The sequence below is a fragment of the Megalops cyprinoides genome, chromosome 9 (assembly GCF_013368585.1).
Source record: "Megalops cyprinoides isolate fMegCyp1 chromosome 9, fMegCyp1.pri, whole genome shotgun sequence".
In the NCBI taxonomy this organism is placed as follows: Eukaryota; Metazoa; Chordata; class Actinopteri; order Elopiformes; family Megalopidae; genus Megalops; species Megalops cyprinoides.
This window is the reverse complement of record NC_050591.1, coordinates 7,381,622-7,399,325: the sequence shown is the minus strand read 5'-3', so window position 1 is coordinate 7,399,325 and position 17,704 is coordinate 7,381,622. Positions and strand designations below refer to the sequence as shown.

General features: G+C 45.1%; 1 protein-coding gene across 2 annotated transcripts in view; it reads right to left on the bottom strand.

Annotated features, from left to right (window-relative positions):
• Positions 1–751: 751 nt before the first annotated feature.
• LOC118783303 (SPRY domain-containing SOCS box protein 4-like) overlaps positions 752–17,704 on the bottom strand; it is a 49,462-nt gene continuing 32,509 nt past the window's right edge. For both annotated transcript variants that reach the window (XM_036537096.1, XM_036537097.1), the window contains exon 3: positions 752–1,471. In XM_036537096.1, coding sequence (XP_036392989.1) covers positions 1,344–1,471 — 128 coding nt within the window. In that variant the 3' untranslated portion in view covers positions 752–1,343. The remainder of the gene's footprint in view (positions 1,472–17,704) is intronic.

Sequence of the window (17,704 nt, the reverse complement as noted above, 5' to 3'; positions counted from 1 at the left end):
ACTGCGATGCAGCAATCGATCGTACGACAAGAGCAGGGCGCTTATGCATTCGCGTAGACTCCACCACCCGGGATCACTGCCTATTTCACACAATGAGCACATGAGTGCGCCAAATTAGCCACGCTGCCTTCGATGCGAGCGTTAGGTCATCAATCCCGAGAGAAGATGACGGGTGCAAAGGAACGCCCAACAATCATTTCCGCCTTTACGGCCACACAGCAGCGACTCATGGAGACCTTCGATTGCTCCAGACACAGAACAGCAAAGAAGCGATGACAGGTGTCATTCATTCACTTGTTTTATTCACATATAAACTTTGTTGAGGGCAGCACTCTCCATACAATCCACTATTTACCATGGCATGACTTCCAGCCTAAGCAGAACTGGGAAGGAGGATAGATTTAAAGCATTAGAAAAATAAAACCATCACTATAACAGTAATAATAATAATAATAATAATAATAACAATAATAATAATAAAAGCAGCATTTTGTTAAAAAAGTCTCAGATGATAGAGATTGTGTCAAAAAATGTGTACTTTACTGCAGATGATCCTATTAAATAAAAAAAATCCATCTCTGGGATGATAAAATAAACAATGAAGTAATTATTATCACTGTCATGTAAATCATCATAAACAAAACCCACCCTTTAAATAAAAATGGAGTCTAAAAGTAAGCTTGTCCAAATAAAAAAAAAAAAAAAAGATTTAAAATTGTGATAAAAAGGCAATTTAGTGTAAGCTTGGCAGAACCTTTCAGGGTCTTGATCTTGCTGCCGTTTCACATGTGATGTCAGTTCTATAGTTACTATGTGCGGTTCAGGCTAGTGCCACTTCCAGCTTACACTGCTAGAGGGCGCAGTGGAGCAGGGTGGGTGCTGCCATGGAATCAAATGGCTGGGTGCGCACAGGGGAGGTGTGGGACTGTCTCAGGGGAGGCTTGAGATGCAACGATATGGATATAAATATAAACCTATCGGAAGGCAACCCTTGGTCAGTGTGCTTTCCAGACGCCATCCCAAGACAGCCATGGTCCTCATCCATGCGTGTCCGTTTGTGTGTGGGAGGGTCTCCCACCGGGTGTCCTCCACATCACAGCGCAGCAGGCCCCGCCATGATCCACGTCCCCACCCGCTACGTACGTCCACGCGTCTGCCTGTCCGAGACCGACAACAATCAATAACTTAAAAACCAAACTAAAACTAAAGCCCAAGTCTCGGCCTCAGAAGCGCAGTCCTCAGTGTAAACATGTCCCGCCCGTGGTCTCTCCTCCGCTCGTTTGCATTGATTGGGTTCGGTTCTCCCTGCCCGCTCGCCCTCCCCGCCGAGTCCTCCGGGCGGCTCACTGGTACTGGAGGTAATTCTTCAGGGACTGGGGCAGCGGCAGCGACTCGATCTCGTGCAGCCGGTCTCTGCCCAGCGCCAGCCGTGCTGCACGCCGGCACAGGTCCATCAGAGGGAGCGGCTCCGCTGCGATCACAGAGAGAGAGGGAGGAGGGGGGAAACGAAGGAGGGAAACACTGCGAGTTAGCGAGGGGTGTCCAAAAATGCTGTTTCGCAACAACAAAAACAGCACAGTACTGTTTCCACTCAAAAGTATTTTCACTATATACCACAGCAGCCACACAAAGCTGGATTGATCCAGTTGCTCGCTGTCTACAAATAGGTGCAGTCACAGTGGTTTTCCTCCAAACAGAAGGAGAGAGAGAACTGCTGTTGTAGTATATTAGAGGCCTCAATCCTGTCACACAAACATGCCCTTTTCCAACAGAAAACAAATGTGGAGACTAATAAACAGGTTTAAAGAGCACAGCACACCAAAACAGACAGAAACACACTAGTGGGCAGATTGCTGATCCAGTCAGACCCCTTCTAAAAAGAGATTAAACTAGATACACTTAAATCCAGCTGGGTTTTTTTTTCCAAGAATTTCAGATTAAGTATTTTGTTCTGCAACTCAGTGGTATACCCTCCCCTGCCTTTTCCACACCTCTCCACAGTGCTATCCCTGTCTCCGAGGGACTCCAGCCGACGGGCTGGGAATATGAGAGAGAAGGGAGAATGAGAACCCCCCTGTAGAAGCCTTGTAACAGACACCAATGTGAACAGTGCAATAAACCCATCTTCAGTTCCTGGCTTTAACAAAGAGGGTCGGCATGGCAACCCACCCTCTGTCAGGGCACCGTGACTGGAAAGCCTGTTGCCTTCTCCCTGACCTTAGCCTTCCACCATGTTGAAACTCACCTACATACACAGAGACCACAGGCTTTTGATTCGCATCCCTCTCTTTTTTCCTTTGTACCTGCCCATGGCTGAGCCCACAGCCTGCTCTCTTTGCGTAAGCCTGCCTTTCAAACCAATGTACGCCGGCCAAAACAGGCAGCCACAGGCCTCATCAAAACCCACCCCCCTTTCCAGCCCTCATGGCTACTTTGTGTAACTTGGCAGACCCCTTTTTCACCTCTAAATACCTGTACCTATATTACACCCACTCCTGTGTTCTTCAGTGAAAAGACTGCGAAGCACTGATGGTTTATCTCAGCAATAAAACATTTCTAAAATGTTTTGGGTTTATGCATTGGTACAGAATAGGAGGGTCTATGATCTCCACTGGGGAAAAAAGTATGGTGATGGTCATTTTGTCATATTTCTCTCTCAGATTGCATGAACATGGACTTCTTTGGTATTTAGATATTTTCTGTGGTTTTTTGCTGTTTTTTGTTGATCAATTTTATTTTGTTTTACATCATTTAACCAGAAGGGGAACTAAAAGCTCATTGTTCTTTTACATTGACAGCCAAGGGGAAAACAGGGATGGTATGCAATCCCAGGGCATACATAGCCAAGCAACCGTTTGATGATTAGGTGGTCATATTATGAGTGTTATAATGGGACAACAAACACCCCCCACCACAAGAATACCACAGAATCTTTAATGACTGTAATGTCAGGTTTTAATGCCCCATCCGAAAGATAGTATCTTTGACAGTGTCCTGATCACTGCCCTGGGGCACTCGAGGGGACACTTCTCTAGGAGTTGCCGTCTGATGCCTGCTTTGCAATGACTAATATCTGTTTTTTTCACCTTATCATGATTGCTTCAAAGACCAATAAAACAAATCCATTACCATTAATCCGTTATTGTACCAAACAGTACAATAAAGCTCAGATTCTCTGCATTGTGACAGACGATTGAAGACGTTGCCCAGGGTGACGGTCTCAGTGGTCTTAAAACACAGATCAGGTGGTGAGGGAGAAGATGGAGCTCTCTGAGCACCTCTTTACTCACACATGGCCACAGGTGTGGCCCAGCCAAGAGAACAGGGTAAGACTGACAGGATCTCCCTCATGCTCCAATGAAAAGACAGAAGCAGGAGGGACTGTCAATCACACCTGCGTTATTTATGTGGCACCTCCCCCTCTGTCTGGGGGCTCCAATCTGACAGCACTTCACTCATCCTGACCAACATGAGCTGAAGATAGAGGAAGAAACAGTCAGGAGGAAAGGTGGAGACAAGATAGTGCTTGAGAGAAAAAGGAAGCCAGGGAGGGAGAGAAAGAGAAGAACAGTATGTAGAGGTTTCACAATGTACGGCCCTCAGGTCCCTGTGAGTTTCTGTCAGGTACAGCAATCTGGAGTGTGGGAGAGAACTTTGCTGAATAAAAAGAACGCTCTCAGCTAGGGCATGTCAAATCTGAAGAGCTTTCAGAACCTTGTGATGTGGCTTTAACTGTACAAAAAAATAGCATGTCGACCTTGCAGGCTACAAAATGGGAATGAACATATAAAGCAAAAATATCTACAATTTTTGAAACCTGGCACTGCCAGATAAAAAAAATGACAATCCAAACTGAGACATAAATCAGCATCTCAATGACAAGGAGCCCTGGGACAAAAAGGAGTGAGAATGGAAGAACACACCAATAATCCGGACCTCCAGTCCGCTGTTATTTATGTCTGAAAGGCAACCATGGTTCCCGCAGCAAATACAGGGCTCCAGACTTACTTTTGCACTGGTAGCGCTGGTGCTACAAACTTTCTCTGGTCGCACCAGCACATGGTTTGGTCGTGTTGGTCATTAATCAATGACCTTGCATGCTGATGAATAGTTGTCACACCGGTGACAACTATTGTGATTTAGCGTGTATGCTAAAACCGGTGCGATTAGAACACAAGATTGGAAAAATTCCAATTAATTCTGGCTGACAAAACAGCGATTTAACAGCTAAAAAACAGCAAATGCAGCGGTGAAAACTATGGAAAACCATGAAAACATAACGAACCATGTAACGTAACGTGCACTACATAGCATATAATAAGTTACGTGCGAAAGGGTTAAAATAATCATCTATAGACCGCTTCATCTTTGGAACGCGGTAACAGGTAAATGGATTGTTTTGCGCGTTTCATCATCAGTGCGCATGTACAGGCAGGGAGAGTGCAGGTAGGGAGAGACCGACTGAGCCAGTGAAGAAAAAGTACTACTGTCAATCACAATGGCTAACACAGTACCCATGCCAGAGGGGCACCAAAACAGCCTAATGATCATGAAATGAAATTTTAACTCGCACTCTCTCAAAAAATGGTCGCATATGTGGGCATGTTTGCAAGTCACACTAGTGCGCCTAGTTATAAAATTTAGTCGCACTGTCTCCAAAAATGGTCACAAAATGTGACAATGGTCGCAGTCTGGAGCCCTGAAATACCATGCTCACATTACTCTTGGTAACTATGCTGACTGCTAAACTACTGTCTAATCTCGGACAGAGAGGGGGTGCGATTGACCAGGCCCCAGAGTCTTTCTTGACCATGTGACCTGCTGGAATTTCAACCTGTATTACACCCCTTATCCTCCAGGTGTCCTTGTAGGCACTCCGGTCTAAGCAATCAAGGAGCAATCAGCGAAGGTATGTGACCAATTATACAAGTAATACAAAACAATAAATTGATACAGTTTTGGGTAAGGAACTTGAAACATGGATACATAACAAGCATCACGAAACACTCCTTTGAGTGAGAGAGTGTAACAATATCTACCTGGTAAACACTGACAGGTGTAGCTTATTTTGCAGCAAGTTCAGGCCATTGTTTCATCTGAGTTGTACATTCCATCTTTGTTCTCCTTGCTGTGTACATGACACATCTCGTTGTTGAATCTAACCAGTTACCCAAGTCACTGTTGGGAGGGTTCCATCTGATTTGCTAAAGAAAAAGGCTGAATCTGGCATGTATGCCAATGGACATAAGCATCGCTCTCAATCCTCTTTCCTACACTCTGGTAATGAAATTAACTGATGTAAACAGAATGGATATTAAATACATTAACTGAACTTGTACAGGTATTGTGACTGGAAAGTAATGTAATGAGTTGCTTATTAATGAGGCTATACTGATCTCTTGGCAGTGGAGGGCCAAAATACTTTTAAGAAAACGGGTTAAGAAAAACTCCTAATGACACACAGATGGTGCGAACGATCCGATGGCTCTGGGAGCCCAAAAACGGCGGGAGTGACATTGGAACACCTGCGCGCGGCAGAGATAGAGTTGCAATGCATCTTTAATAATGTGTAGTAGCACCAGCCCTCGTCATAAATACTGCCTCTAAAATTACACCTGTTACTGCCATCTGCTTAAAGCACACAAACAGTGGCGGGGCTGCAAACACCTGAGGTTCTCTGTGACCCCAGCTATCATTTTGACCACTTTGTATTTTTGATGGGGAAGGGTCATTTTCGCAGCCGTTTTCCATTAGATCATGCAATTTAAGGAGGGCAAAGGAGACAGCAGGTCTGCTTTGTCTAAACCCAATGGAATCTGCTTAGTTTCATAGAACTTGGGGTAGTACATAATGTGATATCAATGGCATATTAATACATCTACAAGTAGACACGTCACCCAGTATATTACAAGCAGGAAACCACAATCCACAGCAAAACACACATATACACACTACCCAACATTACACTTCCACTTGCTCACATTCTTCTACACACAATACTGAAACACACCGTCCAGCAGTGAGACCACACTGTCCCACCCATAGTACATATTACATGACACTACTACCACACATGCAGATGTGCACACACACACAAACACACACAGACAGACACACACACACACAATTCTCACTGTCTCTGGGAAATAGTGTCTTTCCATGAACCCAGCCACTGTTCGCTAATAGAGCCCTCTTCACTTCCAGTTCTGAGCAGCTCTTTGGACAACTCCCAAGACAGAAGTGCCAAAAGCCTAGCACCTTTAAGGTAAATGGGGTTTTGTGATGCTCCGTTTCCCCATCAGGGGGGTAACTGCCATTTTTAAACCCAGTCGCAAACTGTGAGTGCGTGGATTTTTCTCTCAGTCACACCTGCCTTCACCAGTATCTCACGCATTCGTATGAATGTTCTCAAAACTACTGCCACATCTGTCGCACTGAAAATGTCTGAAAGCACAGACCCAATGAAAAGAAACTAACAGAAGCTGGTTGGACTCTTGTATCCCTGGCATTTCAGATATAAAACTAATGCATCAATGGCACTGTTTCGACAGTGCTTGAGGGTTTTCCAGGGAAGACATTCGTATTGATGAAGATGCATTAACGTTCTGATATAATCATGCCCTCTTATGAAAGAAACACAAGCAAGTACTGTCTGCACACAATGCTGCAGCTGGAAGGTCTCAGAAAGAGCATGAATTATGACCTGAATCCCACCCCTGCACTGAGGGAGCGCGCAGCATTACTGGGCCCAGAACAGCCTGACTGTCTCTCGTGGAAGCCACAGTAATGCAGAGGCAGAGTGCTGAGGCGGCACCGGCACAGAGGAGCTATTGATTTATCGCCCTGCTGCAGTCCTCAAAGTCAGGGGGAGAGATGGAGGAGTCGTGTCAGCACAGCGGGAGAGGCAGAGGAAGGTGCAGTCCTTCTTACACTTGATTAACTGCATTCTCTTTGCAGGGCTCTGACTCTCTGTTGAGGTCTGCTATAAGAGTGCAGACAAGGAGTTCCTGTCTCCAAAAAAAAAAAAAAAAAAAACAGCCTGGTAAAGACAGGGACGGGATGCTAATCTTAGACCCTAAAACCCCTCTGACGGATCAGGGAAGCTGAGGGTCCATCTGGCAATTTGATGGCTATTTGACCGGATCTCAAATGAGAAACAGGCTGTCTCTCTCACACATTCTCAGACACACACACACACACACACACACACACACACACACACACACACACACACACACACACACACACACACACACACACACACACACAGTCCCAGCAGCTTACACAACACAGTCTGGTATTGAAGGTTGTCATATGGTCTGATGGTGGCCCTGTTGAATAAATCTGAGAGATTCAACATTGGCTGAAATGAAAGGAATGTCCACATTTCTAGTCTCAAATTAAAAAAAATTACTCACACAAACAACACTACTCTGGAGGAAATGGGAGGTGCGGCAGAGTAAGGAACCCTTACAATCTCAAAATCTATCAACATATCACGTATCACCCACACTAGAGGTTATTGCATTACAACCAATTTATGACTTAATGAGCAAGGCAGCATTTTAATAATGCACAGATTGCTATCACAACCAATGAACCAAGAATTAATAAAATGCAACACAGAGGTTCTGCTTTCTGCCAGCAACATAATGGGGAACACTGCTATTATTTCAAAGTAGATGGCAAATATGATTACCTGACACAGTGACAAATTGGACAGATCTTTTAAACTAACAAAGTTAATGTGAAACATCAATTCTCGACAGCCGTCTGCCACATCTCTCTGGAACAGATAAATAGATCATGGTGTTGCTGACAGAAGTAAAGAAAAAAATGTATCCCGGCCAGCTGGTCGTCTTTTGTGTCTACTTCAGAGAGATTCTAATATGGAATGGGGTTTGTTCTGACCGAGTAAACCTGATGGGTGACGATCAAGACCCACACCGCTTGCAGCAGTGCTGTGGGCTCCAAGCCGCTTATTAAAGGGCAGAGAATCGTGGGTTCCCATCCGAAGTGATAGCTGAGCTCCTGACCCATGCCAAACTGGGCACCTCTAAGAAAGAAAAAAAAAGAGGTAAAAACAGAAACCTTGAATTATGGGAGTGTTTCATTCCTTACAACGTGAGAACCTCTATATACTATACTAAGTCAGTCTTTGGCCAGCTGGTTGTCTTCTGCATCTTCAGCCACAGAAATATTTCCACTTTGCAGTTTCTTGACACAAGGAATGCCTTGAAGAAAAAATTAAATAAGCACATGTTTGCAATTTGTATTTGCTTGTCTGCGTTTAGCATCTGCTTAGTCCACTCCTGAAAGTGCTGTCGCTGCCAGACAGATAGTGTCTGTGTCTGACTGCAGCCCTACAGAGAGGCATTAATGAAGCATTATCCCCCCTGTGTAAAATGCCAGGTGTAAAACTTCCTCTCATTATCTCGAACTGATAGGCCACAGAACAGATTCAACCACACACACCCTTGAATTGATCTTGATGTGCTGGAAAGCAAAGATACACACACAGGCACTCACATAAATGGAGGCTGCCCCTTAAGGGATGTAAAATTAATGAATTATATATCTGTCCTCTCTTCCTTAACTATGGATATTCCCTCCTTTACACATGGTACCAGAGGAAAATCTCATCCATCCATCCCTCCATTCTGTAGGAAAACTGCATTCAACTCTCCCTGGCAGCCAGCAGCCAGTCTGAAATTTGAGTCTTGATCGGAGTCGCCCACAAGCACATAGCTAATGGGAGAGAGCGGAGGCAGGGAACAATCACTCTGACCTCTGCCCATTTTCCTCTGTCTCTGCCTCCCCACCTCACTCATCTCCACACTGAGAGAAGGCTTTCTGGGTGCCCTCGAGCGGTCAGACGGCAGGATGTCCTAATCCAGAACCTCTCAGCGGTGCCTGATTTGCGCTGTCACTTGGTCTCACACTGCAAGCAGGAGCTGAGGTGACACATTAGCACTGGGTCGCAGTCAGCACCTTCATCCTCCTCCTCTTCCTCCCAAAACACAGAGAGAGCGCCTGCTGAATGAGACCTTATTCAGTGAAGAGAACTGCACGCCAGTGTCGAGGAGGACCACCAGTTCTTCATCACCTTTACCCTCCTGATGTTCACCCTGGACTGAAGAGACAATCTTTAGAGCCTTCTCCATTGCTACCATTATTCTCCTCATCCTCTGATGTCATCAAGCACAGAAGGCTATTTGTTTTTAACAGTAGTGCTTTGTGAGCTCTACTGCGCGGTTAAACCTTAGGTAATGCCAAATATACAGTCACTCCACAACCTAAGGTTACTCGTCTCCTGTTTTTTTTTTCCCCTTTTATTTACCTGACCCTCTAGAGATTCCTTAGCACAGCACTTGCTGCAAGTGAAAAGAACACTTAAATCTTGCTGCTTAATAGCAGTCATTGTATTATTCACTGTGCTATTCCTCACCGACACATCCCTGTTCTCCCTCTATACATACACAGGGATGGCTCTCTCCAGACAAGAATGGATGACTCCTGCAGAGGGAAAACCAAGCAGCCCTCAGGAGCCTGGCTTCCACGTCCTTGAAGATACAGGCACTTCTTTGCTTGCTAAATGAAGGCATATGTTGGGCTTGACTGTACGTGTACATACTTCAAAGTGTCCCATCGATCGTTTGCAAGCAGAAAAATGTTTACAGAAACACTGTACTGGTTCAAATATGAGGTGAGGAGGTTTGCATAGGAATATACATTGTAAAATACATCTCGCCCTAGATTTATGGATTATGGTTAACGCTAATGTTAAACACAAACACTAATGGTAAAGCTAATGGTAAAGATGGCAACATTAGCCAAAGGGACGCCAGTGGATTGAGTGTTCAATGGTTGCAATGTAAGTATTGCAGCAGGAAAATGAATAGACCTACACGCACCCTTGATTTAGGTGTACTGTTGATGCAGCCCCTTGATATAGCAAGTATGCAAGGAGTTAAGAAGTTGTTACGATTTGACTTTCATTTCATAAACATATGTTGTTCCTCGCTTTTAATAAAGCCGGAATCCACAGAGAAGAGGTGTTCAATATTTTTTTCCACAGCAATAAAATGAGCAAATCAGAAATTCTTTCCAGGTTACATAAGGACCACCGCAGCAATCAAAAGCTCATACAAATCGCAGAATGCATTTTCCCATCTCTGTCAGGAAAGACGTCCCAGTTCACGCCTGGAACTGAAGGTACAACCTTCATTATCACCATGCTTAATAAAACACAGCCATCAGCAACTGTTCTGCGGCTAAAAATATGGAGGCATCAAGAGTAATGCGAGACTATAGAGTGACGTAAAATGTTTCATCAAATTATTTTTAATACTTTACATGCTTCTTTTGCATAGTTGATTTAAAGCCTTGTTACTGAATTACAGACACAAGCTCTATCAGATGGCGAACACCTTCAGCAGTCTTTTTCATTAATACATTTTTTGGTTTCAAAATGTGCATATTTTAAATATTACCTTCTTGGAAAAGGAAAGTGACCTTACAATCAGGACTGTGTCCTGTTGATTCCAATACATTACACACACAAGTAAAAATATCCTGCAGCAACAAATTTGGAGGCAGCCTTCCTGTCATCCATACAGAACTGTAAATTACAGAGTGGCTCATTAGCAAGACTCAATTAATTCCTCCTGCTTTGGCCTCCACATTGTACTGTTATGTTCAGACACTGTACACAGGAAAGCTGGCGAATCCTAACTGGATGAAGTTGCAGGATTGTCAAAAAAAGCTCTAGGGAAGGAATGGAATTAAGACGAAATAGCCAATAACCACAAGTCTCTGGGGCTCTGAAACTGCAGACTCATACCACCTCGTGTTTCATGGGAGCCAGAAACCTACCATACTAAGGGCAGGGGGTGGCAGGGGAGGTGGCTGACAGGCTGGAATATGCCCTTTACATGAAAATCAAAAAATTGAATAGTTCCCAGCATATTGTAGAAGAGGGTATGGGCAAACCAGGGAGGGACGCAGTGATGAGCTGTGTCATCAGTGGGGAAAATTCAGCCAGCATCTCGCCTCCCATCATCAATAATTCATCTTCCCTGGACAGGCTTTTATGGCTTAAGGTGTGCTGCGAATGGGCATGGTAAAGACTCAGACAGCTGTTAGGCTTCTCTGGGCTCTGATCATTACAGAGTGTGTTTACTAATGACCTGCAGGGACGCCAGCATAAAGACAGGGAGAGGAGGCTCAGACCTGTGGGGCCACACAGACGCATTCCTGCCCGCTTCCTGCAAATACATTTCAGATGCTGAGAACAAGGGAATGGGGGTTTTTTCAGGTTGCGAGGCTCAAGTCTCTTGTTTTGTGGCACCCTCTCAACTACAAAAAGGGGATACAGACTATGGATGGGGTACGCATGGGATACAGAGTACAGGTGGCATATGCATGGGATACAGGCAGTGTAGCATAGTGGTTAAGGAGCAGTACTCATGACTGAAAGGTTGCCGATTTGATTCCCTGCTGGGGCACTGCTGCTGTACCTTTGGGCAAGATACTTAACCCACAATTGCCTCAGGAAATGTCCAGCTGTATAAATGGATAACATTGTAAAAAACTGTAACCAATGTAAGTTGCTCTGGATAAGAGTGTCTGCTAAATGGCAATAATGTAATGTAATGGGATACACAGTATAGATGGGATATGCATGGGATACAGAGTGTGGTTGGGACATGGATAGGACACAGACTATGTTTACTATAGCTTCTGTACAGTGCAAGTTACGTATTTTTTTCCAGAGGGTGAGCTGCTGGGATCAATGTGTGGTACATTCAATTAAGCCAAAAATCAATTTGTCAGTTCCTCCAATCTGCCCTCAGAAATGTTCCTTATGAAATTACGTCTCTTTAACAGCAGCTCTCAGGGCAGAAGATGCTATCTGCACCACGGTGACAACACCTGCTGCAGATGATTGGATGATGAATCAGTGACACAGCAGCAGGGTCATCACTCTTTCTCTCTCTGCCTCTCTCTGACGCACGATTTCTCTCGCAGCCCCGTTTGAGCGTGACAGACCCTTACGAGGCCTTTCTCCCATCCGCCTCCCTCCCTCAAAGTGTACCTCCATCATGTGCTGGGAAGGATCAATGAGGCTCCACACGTGCCTCATCACTGCACCCCCCACCTGCCGGAGTCGGCTTTGGCAGCTAGCTCACGTTACTCCATGATAAAGATAGAGCATATCGTCACATGATAACCGTGGGGAATAGCTTCTTCACAGTGGAGGGAGGAGAGGGGGCTGCACTCATTTTCTTGCAGCGGGTCAGCATCTTTCCAGACTTAACAAGACAATAAGGGCTTTTATAGACCTACCGAATAATTTATAGCGGAGACAACCGGCAACACCGGGATGTCCAAACCCTGCCATCCTGTGTTACCTTCAACAGATCAGCCGCCACTAGATACTGTAGGCCAGGCTGAGGAATTTCTGTGACAACTGACAGACAACCTGTCTGTGACAACAACCTGAAGTAGTGCTCAGCCAAGAGGTAACACCCTTAACGCAGTTCAGGCAATCACTGACAGGAATACCACACCAGTGGACAATGAAAGAAGACTAAGGCCTCGAAATTTCATGTGCTAGTGCTAGGTGCTACAATATAAAAGTAAACTTTTGACCGGCACTCCTGTGAATAAAATGACCAAATTTTAATACAAATGGCTTGTCAGTGCCAGATTTTAAATTCTATGTTGTGTCCTGTCAGAGGTAGAAATAGTCAAAACATTTAAACTTCAAGGTACCTTATTTTCTGGCCTTTCTCAGAGCAAATGTTCAATGAATTTCGGAAGGATATTAACAGAAACCATGAATAGCTTCAGCAGCAGAGAAGACGACCAGCTAAACTAAGAAATGGCACCCAAATACCTCAATGTGACATAACATTTGTATCAAAAAGCATTTCTGAATCACAGTCTCAAAAAAGCATTGATACTTTTCCTGAAAGGACTTTTTAGCTTTTATGATATGCCCAGACAATCACACCTTTTTTCCTATATTAGACTATGATCCAAAGGGAAATGCCAAAGGCATACAGACTCCTCTATCACTTACATTCAGGGGAAAAGACTTTTCATACAAATATAGATTGGAAAGCAATGGGACAATACATTTGACCCATAAAAATACAAGCTATCAGTCAAATACAATCGCCTGATCCATTTTAAAATATGCCAGCAGAGCAAACAAACCAAAGACAAAATTCTCTGAACATAATTAATACTTTCATCCATATAATGTGGCTAATGTCTAAAACAGAACAAATATACGTTATATAAATATGTTCAATGATTCTGACTTCTGAATGAACAGCAATGAAAAATCTGGTTGTCCAACTTAACAACTGTAAAAAAATGTACAAAGATGGATTCCTCCATACCTGCTATCTACACAAAAATGCCTGGCTCACTTCCAAGACACAGTGATGCTGGTGTTATAAATGGCTAGAATAAACAAAGCCAAAAGAAAAATACTGCACAAACAAACACAAGAGCTCAAAAAGGATTGCTGGGTTCTACAGGGTATAGGTGGCTACATTCTTATCAATGTCATTTTACCCAATAGTTTCATTATTGCATTATTTTATTATTTGAAGGGGGAGAGGAGGGGGGAGGGATGTTGATGACTGTACTGCTAACGGTGTTGGGTAATTCTGCTGAGTCATGAAAATAGTCTTCATGACAAAGTTTATCGCAGATGCAAAGCGTTTAAAACGCATTAGCGTGAAAAACAGCCTGTCCTTCCGGAGTGTTGGGAAAGCAGTGTTATTGTAACATCCCCGCAGTGCCAGCCTTAGCGGTCAGGGGCTGGACCAGCTCAATTTACGGGGTCTGGGACGGCCGGGAGCACGTGGAGTATTTATGCAATGTGAGACGCGGAGGACAGATTTGTGACCCCAGCTCCACTCCAGCTGCTGAGTGAGGTGCCGCTTCCTCCTCGTCCAGCATCGGTGTTACGCACACGTCCACCGAAAACAGGAGGCCCCTGCCCGCGTGACCGGTTCAGCCACAGTGCACCGCTTTATGGGCGGAAACAGAGGTCTGAGTTGAACCATACAAACTACGCTCACAGATATTTACATTCAAACCTGTTCAATCTGGGTAGGCTAACATCACATGTAACATAAAACACAGGGCCCTATTTAAGCAGGGATAATGCAGCTCTAAAATGAGAACCTTCTGGTGCTAATATTAAAAGAGCGTGTCTGAATCAATTTTGGTATTTTAACAGCGCAAACACGAGTGGCGCAAAGCATGTACGCGCTAGGATTACCTCTTTAACGAGGAGAGGGTGTCCGCATGCTGGCCTGTCAGGCCGGGAGGACCGCACACAGCTCGCCCCATGCTACTGTAAAGATTCAGCAGCTGTTTTCACCGTGGTGATGAGGTAGTGAGTCGCATAACTGGTGATGATGATGATGGTGATGAAGTTAAACGCATAACTAGTGACTACCAGAAAAGCTACTACTAAAAAAGCTGGGGTGAAAACTTCATTCAGAAAGATAACCCTTGAAACACCTGGGTCACATGACAGTCATTTGTAAAGTGGTTAATGTAGTGCTCCACACTGCTGCCCCAGAGATGTATCAACTGCCTGCCAAAACACATGTACACATTCACATAGAGAAATATGCGGCCTTTGTTCATGGTGTTTTTTTATCATGGGGTGGCGTTTTGAGCCGAGATGTAATCTATCCAGCAGGACAGACAGCTTGTGAGAGTGCTTCGTTGGGAGGCCTTTGACCAATTTAGAACAGCCATTATGAGCAAGCAGCATTTTCTTAAACAAAGCCAATTAAAAATGTTGAAAGCAAATACAGTACTCATCGAATCGAGGTGATACACAGTGGATCTGCAAGCGTAGGCATTCTATTCTTCAAATGCAAGTTATATTTCTGTCTCAGTCGATATTCATTCTTAAAGCCAGGCACAACACTACATCAGCAATATCTCAGTTCAAAGGCCTCCGATAACAAGTCATGGCAGTAGAATTATGAAACAGGAAAGCTGGAACCCAGTGAGAGAGAGCAACAGCAGAGTCAGTCTGGTATTACAAGAAAGCCGATGACAGGTTCCTCTCTCTAAATCTGCTCATCTGGCTTCCTCTCAACTGCGCATCATAAAATCTTTATTCCTCCTTTCTTACTGGCAATAAAAAAGCATCAGCGTCAGACTCAACACCACATCACTTCCCACCACAGCTGAGGCGGCACCTCCTTCAGAGGAGTGGGAGGATCGTTTTCACAGTTAAATACATGTGTGAGGTAGGGAAGTATATCTAGGGAGCTATAAAAGTGGAGTAAATCAAACTGAAAATCGCAGCGTTTCCATCACCCTCAAAGTACAGTAAATAGTATCCCAGTGGGGTAATCAAACAGGCAGTGTGGAAAAAGGGAAGTGCATCTTCCCTATTGGAGGAGTCAAACTCTGAATAATAGTTACCTTCTCGCTTAAAGATTAGGGAGTAGTGAGCCAGCTTTGCCCTGCCCTTATCAGACGTCGTATGAGCAATGGGCCAAACCTGAGTGAAGAGAATGTGCAGGCTAATGATTTGTCTTCAGGAATACAGAGGCCTGGAAAAGAGAGAATGTGGGCACTTTGAGTGGCCCAGACGAGAGCCGTGGAGGAGGCGAGCTGCCAAGTTAACAAGAGGGCACTGTGTACTCACCACAACGCACATTGTACAACAGGCAAGGGAAGAGGAGATCAGGAAAGAGGGAGGAGGAGGAGCAGGAGGAGGCGGGAAGCAGGCTGACAGTTGTTTATGTCTATCACTCATCTCAGGTATCCCCCCTCTCGCCGGGAGGGAGGCGAGGCAGAAAGCGAAGGGGAGGTTCGACCCCCCGTGCGGCGGCGCTTCCGAAGTGTCCGAGTGAAAATAAACATGTGGGAGCAGGAGCAGGAGGTGAGTGTGGGGGGTGACGAGGGGGGCTGGGGAAGTTGGCTTTGGCAGGGGTCCACCAGAGTGTAATGACAGGGGATTGGGCAGGGGCAGGGTGGACCCGTGGGCTATTTAAACATGCTAACAAGCACAGGATCTGTAAGATTCATGCAACTGATTCAGTAGAGTGTTCTGAGCTAATAAGACCAGTCTGACTGGATACAGATACACACACATAGCTACCATTACAGGAAGCTGGGTCCCACACACGACAAAAAGAAACCCCACGTGATATATTAGGTAAGTTACCCAAAAAAAGTCTCCATCTCTCAAACCAGGCCTGGCTGGACGGAGGCCAGCTAAAGCCTGGGAGGAGAGGGGAGAATAAAGGTAAACTCCGTTTCCCAGCCCCGCTCACTAATGCCACTCTCCACATTCTCAGTCGTCCTTTCACACAGACACACTTCAAGCACTGTTCCAGCACCGTAAAGATTCAATTACAAGGCTTGGACCAAAAGGAGATTGACCAAAAAAACGCAAGTAAAACTTGCAGTAAAAATTCTTTTGCACAGTCAATGTTTTGGGAAGGGTAGTGGTTGTAACTGTATATACAGTATAAAGTGCATGCTTGCATTTGCACTGCATATGTATATGAAAACACACACACACACACACACATAGTTATGCCAGATGGGAGTGTGGGGTCATGGTGCGAGGGTGCGTTGGGTTGAAAGGGACGGCTGCAGTTTTTCCTCAATGCCACCTTTCAGCGGGCCGCTGCCGTTCTGTTTACACAGCGAATGCCAGCACCCCCTCCCACACCCCTCCAGCTGCAGAGAGAGACGGGGCTGTGGCCTGCCTGCCCCGCTCTGCCTGGGGTGGGCTGTCGTCCGCCATCTGGAAACTTTTTCCCTCCTTTGTGAACCTCTGACTTCCTGCCACATGATGCCCTGCTGATACATTGACCTTTGAACTCGACAGGGTCAAAGGTACTGCCTGAGGGAGGCCAGAAAAATAAACAGAGAGACAGAGAGGAAAGTGACAGGACAGCTGCGCTCACACTGCCAGCTAAGCACGCAACACCCTGAATCCCAATGTGATTCTGACCAGGCTTATCCATTCATTCATCCACCATTAATTTCAGTATTCGAAGTGGAAGCCAAAGTGGAGAATCTTGTAACTTGGTGAAGCCGGTTGGGGCTCCATGAACAACTCCACGTGTGGCTAGCAGTCTACATCGGTAAAACCGATTACTCATAAAGGAGAATGACAATAAACTCAAACCTTTTGTTGGCCAAACCTTCTCATGGGGCACAGATACTGATCCCAGCTCTAGCTACCTGCTCAGTGGGTTAAATCTCCAGGTGAATGTAGGGGGAAAAAAAAAAAAAAAACTAACGGCATTCGGATCCAAAAGGGCCGAGGAAGCAAACTCGTGGGGCTCAAAGCAGTAAGGCTTTGCCCAAAACTCATTTCCCAAAACACTTCCCCTCAGAATGCTGCTAAATCAAATCTTTGAGGGTGTTTCAATTGCGAATGCGGAGCGTTCACTGGGCCTTGATTGCTCCCTTCGGTTGAGTGTATACACAGTTCATGTTGGCCCATCATCCCAGGATTCCTTTTGCCTGACACCCCAGTGCACGCACTTGTGTGAGACCCCTCTCTGGGAATGTTATCGGGTTTTTATGTTCACCTGCAGCAGCCCTGGAAAACTCCCTACTTTATTAAATTCACCATGGGTGGCATTTCATTTTTTAATTTAAACGTACAGCTAGCCCACTGACTTATGTC